The 15,149-nt window shown below is 43.7% G+C and overlaps 1 protein-coding gene across 1 annotated transcript in view; it reads left to right on the top strand.

Moving 5' to 3' along the window:
- The first annotated feature begins 3,689 nt into the window (after positions 1–3,689).
- Positions 3,690–15,149, top strand: part of zbtb16b (zinc finger and BTB domain containing 16b) — a 65,884-nt gene continuing 54,424 nt past the window's right edge. The window contains exons 1-2 of the mRNA XM_072691203.1: positions 3,690–3,839; positions 5,974–7,265. Of these exons, the coding sequence (XP_072547304.1) occupies positions 6,043–7,265 (1,223 nt within the window). The 5' untranslated portion in view covers positions 3,690–3,839; positions 5,974–6,042. The remainder of the gene's footprint in view (positions 3,840–5,973; positions 7,266–15,149) is intronic.

Below are 15,149 nucleotides of genomic sequence, written 5' to 3'. Positions count from 1 at the left end.
GACTGAGCACCTTTCACAGGCCCTCAGACTTCTTTATCATTTTCAGAGAAAGTGAGAGAGTCATCACTTCATCATTTCCACATCAGCAGTACACCAACACAAGGACTAGTCTATTGATTGATTTATTGATTGATAGAATTTGCCAGTAATTCTGTCGATGTGATGCATCTTATTCATCACGGGATGTTACACACATTTGAACTGAGTAAATGTAATGTGCCGCTTGACACAGCGTTCACAAATCCACACGGCGAGAGTAAAAACTGACTCTACAGGTACGAGGTAGAATTCTCGGAGGATGCCAGCCAATTTCTCCGGAGCTGTGTGGCTGAGATCAGTCATCTCTGAGGCGTGGGATTGCCTTTTCCATGAAGAACAATAGACAGAGAATAGGACAGCCGAGTGTGTTTCTTCTGCCTCAGCGAGCTCGGTCTGAGTGGCTTACTGAGGCCACTACTGTCCACTGACTCGGACGCCTGTGCACACGGGCCGAGGGAACAACACCAGAAGCCCTCCGCTGTGACCACTGTGTCTGTCACCTTTGGAAGCATCTCTGTGTATTCATGCGTCTCCACCTTCATGCACAACGGCCGAGCTACTGTAGCAGGCAGGACGTTTTTGAGGCTGTGGAAATCGCAAAACACTTTATCTCAGGCTCATCGCCTATTCTGAGATGCAGCTGTTGGTGGAGAAGGCTTTTGGCCCTTGGAGCTAGCTCCTTCATGCATCACAGACCACATCCTACAGCTCTTAAGAGCAGGCCACGTTTAGAGATGCTTTACATGAATGAAATTGTGAGCCGGTTTTAAACAACGAAACAGTCCCAAAATGTCACAAAACACAGAGGTCATTAATTAATATCGATCTGAGAAGGTTACCCGTCTCGAAGTGGTGGCCGGGGTTGGCTATTGAGTATTTGGGTATTTGCATTGCCATTATTGTCAAACGTCCAGTGGTTTTCCTGACCTCCTGAAAATGTCCAAAAGCTTGTGTTTCAGTCTCTATTAACAGAAAGGTTATAACCTTCCTCTTCCACAACCATAATCGATCAGTCCAGACCTGTTTGCTGTCTAAAGTTTGCTTCCTTAGTTTTGCACTGGATCTATCAGGCTAATTGAAGTGGAGTTTAAGAGGAAGAACATGCCTGCAGCCCCTCCACCCCTCGAGCTATCAATCCATCCATCTTCTTTACTGCTTCTTCCTGCTCAGGGTTGCGATAAAGAACCATGTCTGTGTCAGAGATGTGTGAGTGTGAAGAGAGCTTTTGTCTGAAGGTCTGAAGAACCTTCGCTTCACGTGCAGACTCCAAGTATTTCAAGCACCTTTATTTTTAAGAGTGGGTCTGGAGCCTACCCGGATTCACAGGGGCAAGGCAGGAAAGCCTCGCAGGACACCCCTCTGATTCTAACCTCCGGTGTCCCGTGACGTGAAGTTTCAGCATCCCACCACCACCCTCATTCCACATTGATTGTCCTAGTCCCACTTATCAGATAGGGGGCTTCGGCCTTCTAGCTCAAAGCTGAAGCCGCCTGAACTCCAGCCCGAAGTTTTTGCCGAGTTCTTACAGTCTTGATGGCGATTTTAGCTGAAATGGATCTCACATGCTCCCTATTATCCCAGAAATAGTGCACTACGCAGAGGCTTAGCCATATTGAAGTGCTGTTCCAGTTCTCAACAATGAAGCCTTCAGTTCGTTACCTAGTAAAGTCTGTATAGTAAGTCAGTTAATGAGTGAACCAGTCCCAACACAGCGTATGGGTTACTTGTTAGCCACACTAGCCCACAAAAAAGCACACTTCAGACACCAAGCAGGTCTTGACTGATTGACTACAATTTGCCTAAGAGGAAGAGGTAACACTTTACTTGACCCCTGCTCGAGAACATTGACATAAACATGCCATAAACATGTCATGGAGGATGTCGTATGCTGTCCTGAGTACTAATAACAGATTATATCCAGTAATAAAATGCTTATGTCACTAATTTAAAGGCTACAGGACCTAATATGACCTATGTTATATTACTGGACATGATCAGTTGACCCATTTTGAGCATGTGACATCTGTAACGAGGTGTTTTGGCATGGATAGGTCCATTTCGATTTCATAATATGGCTTCTGAAGTTCCTTAAGGCCTGCGCTGCACTACACCGGGTGTAGATCCACCGCCACGCTGCTCTTTATTCTTCTTCCTCAGTTCAGCCTTTAAAAAGCTGGTTCTTCACAGGCTCTTTAGTAAAGGAGCTACTGTATCTGCTTCTCTTTCATCACCAAAAAAAGAGGTTCCACTATACTTAGAAGAAGCTGTTGTGCTAAGATTGCACACATGTAGGGTTTAAGACACATGCTCCTGTAAACGCTGAGTATGTGTTTGTACATGGTAACCGCAAGCCTACAGTCCAACCACAGCCCACCCTGAGCTGCCACTGTCCACTGACTTACAAGCATGAAGAAAACCTTCATACCTCAGACTAGTGTAGCGTAAGCTTTTACCATTAGCCGTGCAGAACAGGCCGTCGCTGGCTGGTTTGGTGACTACAAAAAGATAGAGGTGAGAGGACGAACTTACAAAACGATCTTTCTGCAGAAAATCCTCATAATAATAATAATAATAATAATAATAATAATAATAAACTGGAAATTGGTGATTTGTGATGGTCGTAACCTCCTGAGACCTCCTGGTTTGCTTGGTGTGCATTTTTATTTCTCCTAGCTATTTGAGATTAGTAGGATCTAGCAAGTATATTACACATGAGGTCAAAGGGTCAAAGTTTTTGAAAATTCAGCAGAGATGTGATGTCCCCATATGAGGACACAGGGTCTCAACAGGTTAATATTTCCATGAATGCTTTTCCTGGTGGGTTAATATTAAGATTCCTAAAGGTTCAGCAGGTGAGCTGTGACTGATTTGTGTGCCTGTGATCAAGAAGCCAGTGCTCTAACCACTGAGCCTGCAGCTGTGCTACAGGAAAGCAGCGGTGTCCAACAGTAACCATTAGGCCACGAAAAACCATCAAACTTTAATCCTAATGGTTGTAGTGGTGTTTTCTCAGCAGGGCTGGAGGCTTAAAGGCAATGCTAATGCTAATCTGAGGAATCAAATCTGCAGTTTATCTCCTCGCCTAAACGTGATCAGTCAGTCCAGACATGTTCAGGGGGCTGAAATTAGCTTAGGTCTCGGCTGCTTGAGGTGTTTGAGGTAGGGGTAAAACTGTGTAAATCCGATTTTGTGGTGAACCAGCACTTCACTCTTTCGAACCTCGACGTGTTTTGGTCCCCTTTACGGAAAACGTAGCAGCGTGTGGGAGTAAACAGGTGGTTCGCGGCAACGTGTGATTTAAAACGTTTACATTTTTGTAATAATTTAATACGAATAATATCATTTAATGAAATTGAATACAATGTAAAATCATTAAATAATATTAAAGTAAATAAATAAATGTAATGTAAATAATTTAGTAAGCAACTAAGTACTAAAAATAAATTATTAATACAATTTAAAGAGGCTTTTTAGAGACACGCTGGGTCAGTAAAGTGAGAAAATGTGAAAGTTTAAAATCCCACAGACAAAAAAAAAAAAAAACGCGGTAAGCCCACCGCCTCTCCCTCTCGCGCGCTTCTGAACAGAACAGTGAGTCAACGTCGTGACGTCAGCGCCGCTTATTTGCATACCCGAAAGTGGAGTGAGCGCGCGGAGCGGCTTTCTGCGAATCCTCGGTACGTCGCGCGCCCGCGCTGATGCCTTAAAAACAACAACAACAACAACAAGAACAAGAAAAGCAACAACAACAGTAACACCACTGCTGCTGCTGCTGCTGCTGAACCGCACGTGAATCGCAGGTAAGCCGCTCGCGCAGCTCGTCTGTGTTTATGTGCTGTTTTTATTTCCTCGCTAAGCGGCAGTTGGAGCAACGCGTGCGTGTTTAGGAGCGAGGCGAGACTTCAGGATGGTTAGAGGGGCTTTTTTAGTGCGTTCGGAGATGGGGTCTGCCTTGCCTTGCCTTGCCCACCGTCGCTTTCCCAATCTCCGCTTCCCCACGTCTCCACGTGCGAGTAACGTTAAGTGAGTTGGTTTGAAGCGCATCGGATGGCAAACTGTTGCAGTGAGGAGCGCGTGCTCCGAGCAACTTGCCCATAGCCTATCTCCCAGCCAGCCAACCAGCCAGCCAGGTGCAGCCGCTCGGCTCGTTCCCGCTCGCTTGCTCGCTCGCGCGGGCAGGTGAGCTGCTCGGTTGAGGGTTGCGTGCAGAATGGAGCAGAGAGCGAGACCTTCTGTCCCGGTGTGCAGCGGAGACAGTGCACGGTCAATGACAGCGCGAGCGCAGTGTGCTTGGCACTAAAACGCATTGGTGCGTCCCAAAACCAAACCAGCGTTATTACACAGTTTAATAGCTTTCTGTGGTGTGTGTGTGTGTGTGTGTGTGTGAGCTGGACAAAGCACACACGCATGCACACACAGTGGGCTGGTCAGTGCAGTGGTCAGCCCCGACCTGCCCTCTTCCTCTAATGGAGATCTAATAGGAGATTATGTAATGTTGTTTTGGAAAGCATGCCTTGAAACGATTCATCATAGGAGAGGAACCTCACGAGAGCCCACTGACCCTGACTGTGTCCAGCCACAAACTCTCCCTTCCAGACCGCTCTTACCGTCGCCTTCCTCTTACCTTAAATGACCCTTTCGCTTGAAACCGTTTTTTAGCCACATGCGCACGAGCTAAAAGGAGAACTCCACCGATTTCTGCAAAGTTTCTTAGAAACCTAAATAAACAGTTAAGATGTAAACAGAGTAATTCAGGCCAGTTTGGTGTGAAATGCTCTGTTCTACAGAAACTCGCCAAGTCAGATGGGAACCAGACCCTTTTCAACTGGTTTTCAAACCCACACATGACTTATAAAGGAGAACTCCACCGATTTATCTAAATTTCTGCACAGTTAAACGGCTGAAGTGTAAACAGAGTCATTTGCAGCGGTTTGGTGTGAAATGCTCTGTCCTAGAGAAACTCGCCAAGTCCGAATTGTTTACAGTTGTGGTGATGGGACCCAGACGTCTGAGGACTTTAATGCCTCTGAAAGCCTCCCTCACAGGAAGCTTTTACACAGAATGATTAGGTATTCATTGCCCGATGCCCCAGACATCGTTTTGCCATAATTTGAGAGAAGGCTCTGGCCTAAAGCACATTTGTAAGAGCCATCCATGGTGGAGAGTTCCATGCAGGGTGGAAAACCAGCGCTGCTGGGCTTCTGGCTTATTTTCATTAGATTACACTGTTTCTTTGCAAAAACCTTGTGTCTCCATTTTTGCTCTTTGTTCTTTAAATTGTGTCAAATTTTTATTTTTTAAACGGACCAATAGAAATGCTCCAAAGTGACTGCCTACCATTCCTTTTCCTGTAAAGTTGCCGTTTCGCCCTGACTGGGATGATATACATTGTAGAAGTCTTGTCTGGGTGGTTTCGGATTGTAAGTGATTGCACTCATGTTGTAGATATTGGGACTTCTGGTTCCTGTCACCGCCTCTATAGGGAATTTCAAGTTAATAGGTATCACAGCAATGCACCATTTGGCGTCCAACGCTCTCCATGAGTGCATTTGCGACTCAGTGACTGGATTATACAAGAAATTGTGAAAAATCAATGGAATTCTGCTTTAATAGTCATCCCTTTCAAGCATGTGCTGAATGCGGTTAGTTCAGTTTCATTGCATCTGGCAACTTTCCCTGTAAACACTGCCATTGCATAATTGCACGTAAAGGCTGAACCGCTCGCTTTATGAGCACAGTGCTTGACAACAAGAACTCCCCTTAGCGCTTCTCAGAATGTCATTCATTCCAGGTATGTTTAAAAATAACACCCTCAGCGCTGCCTGCGACTGAGATTAATGAGGTGATTTGGTTCTCTGTCGCTGGTTGTAAATTGTCCTAACCTTAACGTGGAGCACGAGGGTGGTTAACGCTTGTGCCTGTGCTTTCCTTCAGACATTATACAGAGAATCTCAAGAAGCCAGAAGAACCACCCCGTGAGATGGTTTGATCAATGCCGGTCTAATGGATTTGACTAAAATGGGCGTGATCCATCTCCAAAACCCTGGCCACCCCACCAGCCTCCTGCAGAAGGCCAACCAGATGCGTCTCTCGGGGACGCTGTGCGACGTGGTCATCATGGTGGACAGCCAGGAGTTCCATGCCCACAGGACCGTGCTGGCCTGCGTCAGCAAGATGTTCGAGATCCTGTTCCACCGTAACAGCCAGCACTACACCCTGGACTTCCTCTCACCAAAGACCTTCCAGCAGATCCTGGAGTACGCCTACACGGCCACACTCCAGGCTAAGCTGGAAGACCTGGATGACCTGCTGTATGCGGCGGAGATCCTGGAGATAGAGTACTTGGAGGAGCAGTGCCTGAAGATCTTAGAGACTATTCAGTCCACGGAGGAGAACGACACCGACATAAACATGAACGAGAACGGCGGCGAAGACGATGACGAGCGCCGGATGAAGTACCTGAAGAGCGCCTTTCTCTCCAAAAAGCATTCCATACAAGAAGGTGGCTACAGCTCCGCCGCCCGCCACAGGCTGGCCCTGGTCAACATGGTGGACAAGAAGCCCTCGGTTTCAGCACCGCTGGGCCTTCCCACCATCAGCCACAGTAAGGCTGCTGTGGAGAGTCTGATGAGCATCGGACAGACCCTCCTGGAAGGCACCATGCAGCACGGCCTCACTCCACCTCAAGAAACCTCTCCACTGCTGGATAAGATCAAGACTGAGATGATGCAGGTGGACGAGGAGTGTGGCCAAGAGGGCGGCTCCTCCAGAAACGGAGAAGGGATCAATGAGTCGAAACAACACAGGGACACCCCAGGAACCCCCACGAGAGGCAGCGTCATCACTAGTGCCCGGGAGCTCCATTCCGCTGATGGCGCGCCTGAATTGTACAGAGATGGCAGCCAAGTGGGGCAGGCCAACATGGCGGCACTGGCTGAGACACATCTGGCCTCCTTGTACTCCATGCCGGCTAACCATAAGGGTGAGGGTCTGCTGCCCATGCCCGTGTCTGTGGCTTCATCGCTGCACATGCCGCCCACCCTCGCCATGTCTGTGGACTTCAGTGCCTATGGGGGGCTCTTCCACCAGAGCTTCATTCAGAGGGAGTTCTTCAGCAAGCTGGGCGATTTCGCGGCAGCCGCGAAACATGAGGCCCAGAGCCCCAAGGAGCGCTGCGGCGTGTGTGACATGGAGCTGCCAGACAACGAGACCGCTGAGCAGCACAGGTGAGTCCATCGCTACTCACATTATTCAGTAGTTGCGAAGGTATGATGACCACACCATCTGCCAATAAAGACAAACAAGCTTTTCAGAATGGACCAGTTCTTCCATTCCAGCATTATTGATTGAAGCTGGGCTAACTGAAGCCCGACAACTGCTCTCAATATTTCTTCATTAAAAACTGCTGAGCTTTAAAGCCAGCTCTTTTTAACGGGTGGACTTCACTTTAAAAAGAGCATCGAAACACTACTATAGCACACAGAGCTAACATCATCACACAGCGTGAGTCTCAGGTTAGATTTGTTCCATCAGGATCACTTTCAGAAGACGGTATCAGCAGAACTTGCAGGATATCAGAGGGAACAAAATTGTAGATCCTGCATCTTTGTCTGAAATCACCCCAATACTGATACCCATTTATACTGATACCCATCAAAACCGATCTCATCTCTAGTTGTGCTTCATTATGCGCAGTAGTAGTTTTGAGTAGTAGGCAAAGGCCAACATTATAATGCAATATAATATACATATAATGCAATACTATATTACACAGATCTATTATTATCTTATCTTAAAGGAACAGTCTGATTGAGAATAGTCTAATTTAACATGATTGATCACTCACCCCAGATGCAGCCGATCAGCTAAGCCATGTTTGATAACTGAAGTTTGCTTCCTTTGGTTAGAAGGGAAAATGCTAGACTAACATGGCCAACGAACATGGGCCTTTTTTACAATGTCACCAATGTCATATCTTTAAATACATGACCAAAAAATTATTATATTTGCTTCGAAAATAGACCAAACAAGTTCAAATCAATGATTGATCAGTAAATGATCATAACTGAAAAGAATTGAAGTTTAGGACTGATGAAGATTAAATGACTGCCTCATCCCCCACAATAATAAAAGCGGTGACCAGTGAGAGGCACTGGAAAACCCATATTACCATCCTGGGCTGAGGTAAACCTCAACAGGAAACACGGGCTGTTTAGTGCAACTGACCCTGACCTCCACTCCGTCCCCCTTGAGAGCCAGTAGCCAAATTCTGTCAGTTGGTGATCCATCACAGAGAAACAAGCTCTGCCGAATGCATTAGAACAACCCGTTTTCCCTGCATTAGCACAACCTCCCCACGTACTGTTGGCTCATCGCAAGACCTATTGCTGGTTTACTCCTAATGCCTTTACTGTAGAAATCACCAAGCCAGTTTTTTTTTGTTGTTGCTTTTTTAGAGCATGTGATATTCTGGATTTATTCCACCCTATATATTTAGGTTTAATCTTGCAATGATGCTGCTCTGAATATGAGTTATGATGTGTGAAAAATAGACTTGACAGCTCCTGAGATGCTCATGCAATAGAGCCGTGCTTTCATCGCAGTCTGGCTGCTGCCATGTGCTGTCTGTGGCACAGGCACGTTCTCATCCAGACGGAAAAATGGAAGGATCACTCTCTGTCCCTACGCTAAAAGAAGTGCCTGACAGTTAAACACCTGCATGGTCCTGTGGCATGTAGTGTTCTCAGTAAGGGTGGTTAGAAAAGGTGTGGTGGCGTATGGAGGAATGGTGCATGGTGTGCTTGATGTTTTTTAAGATACAGATTTATTTGTAGAGCTGGACGATACAGTAAAGCTATAATATCAAGATACTTCAGGACATTGTTTATGATAAACAGTGCTTATCTCAAAATACGTTCATTTGGAATGAGATATATGTATGTGATATGTTGAATCAGGCAAAAAGTGGGATTGTCAGTTCTCAATAGTCTTAGATGCAAATTAACAACAGATACTCACAGTAATCAGAATTTTCCCATAATTCTTTACAGCTTTAGTTTCAGTTTTAACCTCTTAGTTTACCTCTTAACTTATATTATCAAAACATTATTAGAAAAAATCCTCAGAAAAACGCCCCTAACTCTTGCCTGTTGGGTCTGCAAATGAACTGAAGAATTCAGAATTAACTAACAATAATCTGTATGTGGAGAGAAACATTTGGTAAACAAACAATACCAACATAAAAATAACTTAAACTGTCTAATAAATGGTATAATACATTTTTGATCCAAATAGATCATAAATGGCCTTTTAAATATGTTAATTAGGGGCTCATGAGTATCTTAGCATTCCTTTCTCTGTAATGCCGCTGTCATTTTTGAGTCCCAGAGAGCATCATAAATCGTGTTCTATGTGGGTGGCTAGGAAGGTTCTCCCTGGGCCAACACTCAATTCGATGCGGGCTGATGTTAGCTAGCCTCACAGTATTGGCTGTTGGTGTTCTCCTCAAGAGTGTTTACGTATTCGAGGACGTCTAATTAGCGGCAGTTTAAAAAAGGTTGGGGTTGGCTGCCCTTGTATGAATTTACCCTCCCAGCACTGGTAGATGGTGGATGGGAATTGAATGTGACTAAGTTTTCGGGGTGAAATGTATGTGTGTGTGTGTACTGTGGACAACTTGCCTGTCAGACCAAACATGTTTGAAAACACTATAGAAAAGATCACCAACTTTACAACTTTACCATCAGGTTCCTTTAGGGGGTATTTCGGTGTAAAAATGAGGAAAATTATGGTAATGCCTCTTTTGACTCAAACACTAAATAAACAAATAATCCATTTATGGACAAGCAAATGTTGCCAGAGCACAATTTTCTCCACAGTAAATCTGGCAGTGTGTTTAATGCATCTGGCCCACTGCGATGTAATTTATCTAAATAATGATGCAATATTGTCACATTGTCCTCCCCAGTATAAACTTTTATGTGTTTTATTTTGCTCATGTGAGGCTAAACAGAGACTCTTAGGAGCCAATTATTTAACACTGGCTGTTTATTTTAGTGCATGTGCATTGTCCTTGACATGCAAAGCAATGCTAACCTTATGACCTTGCATTTCCTTTATTGGTTGCGAAACAAATAAATGAAAGTAAATAATTGCTGGTCTTCTATTTCCCCTATTGGTTGTAAAAGAGGATACGTGATTGACTTACTATATTAAAAACTAAGACACACAACACAAATAAAAAGTCCTGATTAGTTAATACTGTATCCTTTTGTTACTAATTTCAGTACTTGTGTGTTCACTTTACTGTGGTACTCATTACACCAAAGACTGATAACATTTAAAGGCCTCGCTTGCACTTGCAACATGTGTGCAGTTTTGGAATGGACACATAGTCATGTAGCTTAACCGCAGGCTGTCAAACAGAAGGCAGCGTACATATCTGTATTTATCAGTGAGGCTGATAACCCTGTGTGCCTCTGCTGTAGAGATGGCCTGATAGTGACTTTACCCTCCCATCACACACAGATAAAGGCCCAGCGCTGTGCGCTGTGGATTGCAGCACACCTGATACTCGCTTTCATTCATTCCCACAAGCCACGTGAACCTGCTGACACCTACCTAGCTTTTCCTGGCTCTGACCCACAGCACAGAACTGTCTGAATCTATCCTTTTTAAATGTACGGCTAAAAATTCCCTCGCCAAAGTGTCAGAGGACAGAGGAATCTACACTGAGTAATTTGTCTGAAGCCCTAAACAGCCTGCTTTGTATTCAGTTATTAATCTTAATACTTAAGTTATGTAGTGCTGAGAGTGAGGAATTGCTGTGTGGACCCATCCACAAGCCCTTAGGATTTAGGACTTATTATTCAGTTATTAATCTTATCTATTTGCATATTATTCAATAACTATAATAGATTGGGTAGTAATTACTCTCCAGATATAATTCGGATCTCACTTACAAGCTCTGTGGTTTAAAGGAAACCATGGACTGTACAGATGTAAACAGCACAGTTGTCTTATACAAACAAATAACATAAAATGTCCAAAATATATAAAACACAAATATAGGTTTCCATTTTTGTTGTGGCTTGCTTTATTCACCACTGAATGAGGAATCTAATTTAATCCAGATATATCAGCAGAACTGAATTCAAGTCAATAGAACCTAATTTAACTCAAATTTAAGTCAAATATACCAACAGAATCAAATTGAACTCAAACTGAACTCAAATATATCAGCAGAGCTGAATTTGACTCAAACATCTACAGTTTACAACTTTAACCAGATGCATGATATTATTAAAGGGAAGAATTTATCAGATTACATTGCAACCATGCGACATATAGCCATTTTATTTTCGCTGCGGTGCAACAGAGGTCACCAACTAGTAGATAGAGTTTGCAAATACGTTGTTTCTAGAACAGAAAATAAATATAAATGAATATAAATACATATAAATGTCTTCATAAACAAAACATTTGAACAGTATTGAACATGCACACAACACTCTTAACTCAATAGCAGTTGTGCCATATAGAACCATTTATTAAGGCATTTCATAAAACAGAAGAACCATCTAACCAACTATTTATAGCATACAGATGGTTCTCTAAGCAGTCATGGTTCTATATAGACCTACTGGATTAATAAAGAACGCTTGAAGAACCTCTTTTTTTGAAGGTTTATTTTTGGGCAGTTCGTTAATTCCATGCAAATCTTGATAAAACTGATCTACTTTCTCCGTTTTTAAAGACTTGAGGATTCGACTCCTTGTCGAACATCATTTAAACATCATTTGACCACCATAATCTGACTGGCTAATTGCTCAGACCTCTACATGTTCAGATCTTCATGTGAATGTTTAAGTGGTTCTGCTCTGGGAAACTTTTTCTCTTCTATATGCAGTCATCTTTGCTGGTGTCTCCTAAATTTGGTGTCCATGTGTCCACGGTGCTCAGGCACTTAATGCTTTCTATCTTGATGACTGTCATGAACTCTGCGCCCTCGGGAAGTGACACAAATGGCAGCTCGCAGAGTAAACCGGCTCTTGACGTTCGAACCCATCAGCTTGGCGACTTCGGACTCATGAACAATGATGGATGTTTAACCTCAACTGACGTCTCATGCACAGGCGGTTGTGAAAGCCTGGGGCCCAGCAGGGTCATTGCGCTCATGCTTAGGAGCACCAGTTCTAACAACAGTTCACCTTTTGCCCCATTTCTCAGGGGACCTACAGTCGTAAATTTAAACTCACAGAATGGCAGTGAACTCTTTAAATATTCAGAGGAAGCGTCTTTTAGGAAGACTCGAGCATTTTACAGGCAGGTGTCACGATGGAGCTGACACTGCAACCTTACTGCAGTGATCAATACTGGAGTATGATTAAGCCCTTAAGCTTAATCTCTGTCCTTTTACTGAGGCTGATCGTCCAGCAGCTATATGGATAACAATGCAGAATGATTGATCTATCAACAGATGAATACCTCAGCTTTAGTCAGCCTTCAGCACCTGCATTTTGGCCATCTTTTGTTATCAGTTTTTGCCATTTTTCACATCATTTGAATCTGGCCGTTGTTCTTTTCGTTGTGTTAAAACTCATAAAATAATGAGCGGGCCGAAAGAAATGCTAAAAAAATGACTTCATAATTTTATGACTTCATAAAATCTATATATTGACTCCAATTGAAGATTAAAGCAACATTATGCAAAAACTGGCATTTCTTGCTTCTGAGCTCCCCCTAAAATTGTGTGTAAGTGTAATTCACACTTTACTCAACATTTCTGGCCAAGCTGAGAGAAAGTGCTGTCACTGAAAGTGAAAGTATTATATGGACTGGAGTGACAGAGTAATCGTACTGGATGTTACACAAATATGACTCACAGCTCTGGCCAGTGTTGTCCTGCTGGCTTTATCAAAATTACATAGTGGACAAACCGGCGTGCCGAGCCCGGAGTCGGAATTACAAAGATGCTGTGCTCCCTGTTACAGGCCAGTGGAGCATCACAGCGATTCTGAAACTGTTATTTTAAAGTAACAATGTTACATAATGTTGCTTTAAGAAGGTTTTTGCTTCTCTTGTAAAGTTGCTATAGAAGGACATACAATGATAAGTTAAATGAGGGTCATTCCAATGGAAACGATTCATTGTAGACAAAACGTCTTTACGGTGGTAGTGATAGGAACTAGGGGTCACAAGGGGGTCTACAGTGAAAATATTGCTCTTTTATAAGGTTCATTTCGATGTACAACTCATAAATAGATTATAAAAGGATGGTTTCAGGGCCAAAATCTTCCCAAAACAATGCCTCAACAATCAGCAAGCTTTTTTGCGTACTAGCTTCACCACCACTGGGAACAATGAACAATTCTGACTATAGAACAGAACATTTCACACCAAACCACTGACTTTGTTTACATCTTAACCCTTTAATTAAGCAGTTCTTTTTTCCACCAAAACCAGGGAAACATGGCCATTGGCCGCGGCATGGCCGTCGGCACTCTATATTATGCTTTAACTTATTGGAATGACGCATAGAAGTCACAGAAGAAGCGCAGAACCCACCAGCAGGACTCATGAATGTTAAGAGTCGTGGTTCCAGTCCTGCCATACACATCGTTTGTGTCCTGCGGTGGATCTGCAGTGTTCTACAGTGTGCTCAGTGGGTTTAATTCAGGGCTGGTGTGTGTGCTCACAATGCTCGGCGGGCGGCCTGGCGGCCGGGTGGATGAGTGAAGCGCGCGTGCGGGGGCTTCTGGGAGCACAGCTGAAGAGCTCAGGAATTCTTGCAAGTGGGAAATTCTGGAGCCCTCCACTGGCTTCTGCTTACAGAGCCTCTAATTACATCTTTTGTCATGGAGCGAATGGAGGAGAGAGAGAGAGAGGGAGAGAGAGGGAGAGAGAGTTTAAACATACTGTAATCATTTGTGCTGCAACACATTAAAGTCACTTTTTTAAACAAAAGGTTAAGGAAGGTTCCCAAATCGTTCTTGGCTCAGATATAAAGTTCTACGTACTTCTAGAACCGTTTCGTTAACTGGAATGTTCTTTAAAGGTTCTGTAAGGCACCAAAAGTGGTTTGTACGTCTATGGCAAAAAAACCCCAAAAAACAGTTGATTTATTTAACAGTGCTGATAGATTTTACCAAACGATCATGTGACTCTAAGTTGAACCTCTTTTGCCACCAACGCTGGTCACTCTGAAAGCTGGGAAACATACCAGTGTCCTCAGAGCCCTGAGGGGCTTTAGAGGTCCTCCATTGTCTTCTCAACTGCTGCTTTCTTTTCACTCTTTTGTTTACTCAACTTCTCGCTCTGTGACCTAGAACAGCAAACTCTAAGGCAAGACTGTAGCTGCTAAATTAAATACAATAGACAGACAGGCCACTGCATCATGTTGTTCCTGGCCTGGCTTTGGGTGTGACTGAGGGAAATATGTTGCATGACTGAGATCTCGCTCGCTCACGTGGTTCGGAATACAGTACACGCTGAAATTAATGACTGTTTTCCTTTCAGTGCCAACAAAGCATTGATATGCTAACAGGGGCTGCACAATATATCATTTGTTAATCATTATCGTGATAAAGGCTTTTGGAACACTGATATCGCAGGGGGCTGCAGTTTGCAAATAAGCCCTCTAACCAATCATAATGCTTTTCCATGTGCGCTGTCAACAGTCTGCCCAATCACAGTCCCAGATGAATATTTTAGTGTATGTTTGGTTTAATAAAGTATCTTTTTTATGAAGATAATGATAGGCTTCAACCATGCCACATCATAGATTCACAGAGGTGTCTTTAATGCACGTTCACAGTGTGTTATAATGTAATTGCAGCGCTAGCCGATCCCTGCATGACCAAGCCTGTGCCAAAGACTATTTAAAAGTGTCAAATCAACAAAAAGTCATTAATGGATAACCAGTTTGGCAAAAAGAAGGGCCTGAAATGAAACTGCCGAGGGGGCAGGATTTACTTTGTCATGCTTCATTAGTTGTTTGGCCCCTGCCCGTCCAGAGACTATGGCCATTGAATGATCTTTAAACCTCTGTCATCTATAAGAAGCTCAGGAATCCTGCTGGTCAAGACTTTAAGTCCTCCTGTATGTTTTTT

The sequence above is a fragment of the Salminus brasiliensis genome, chromosome 11 (genome assembly GCF_030463535.1).
Source record: "Salminus brasiliensis chromosome 11, fSalBra1.hap2, whole genome shotgun sequence".
NCBI classification, from domain to species: Eukaryota; Metazoa; Chordata; class Actinopteri; order Characiformes; family Bryconidae; genus Salminus; species Salminus brasiliensis.
The sequence above is the reverse complement of the archived record's forward strand: the minus strand, read 5'-3'. Positions and strand labels throughout refer to the sequence as shown.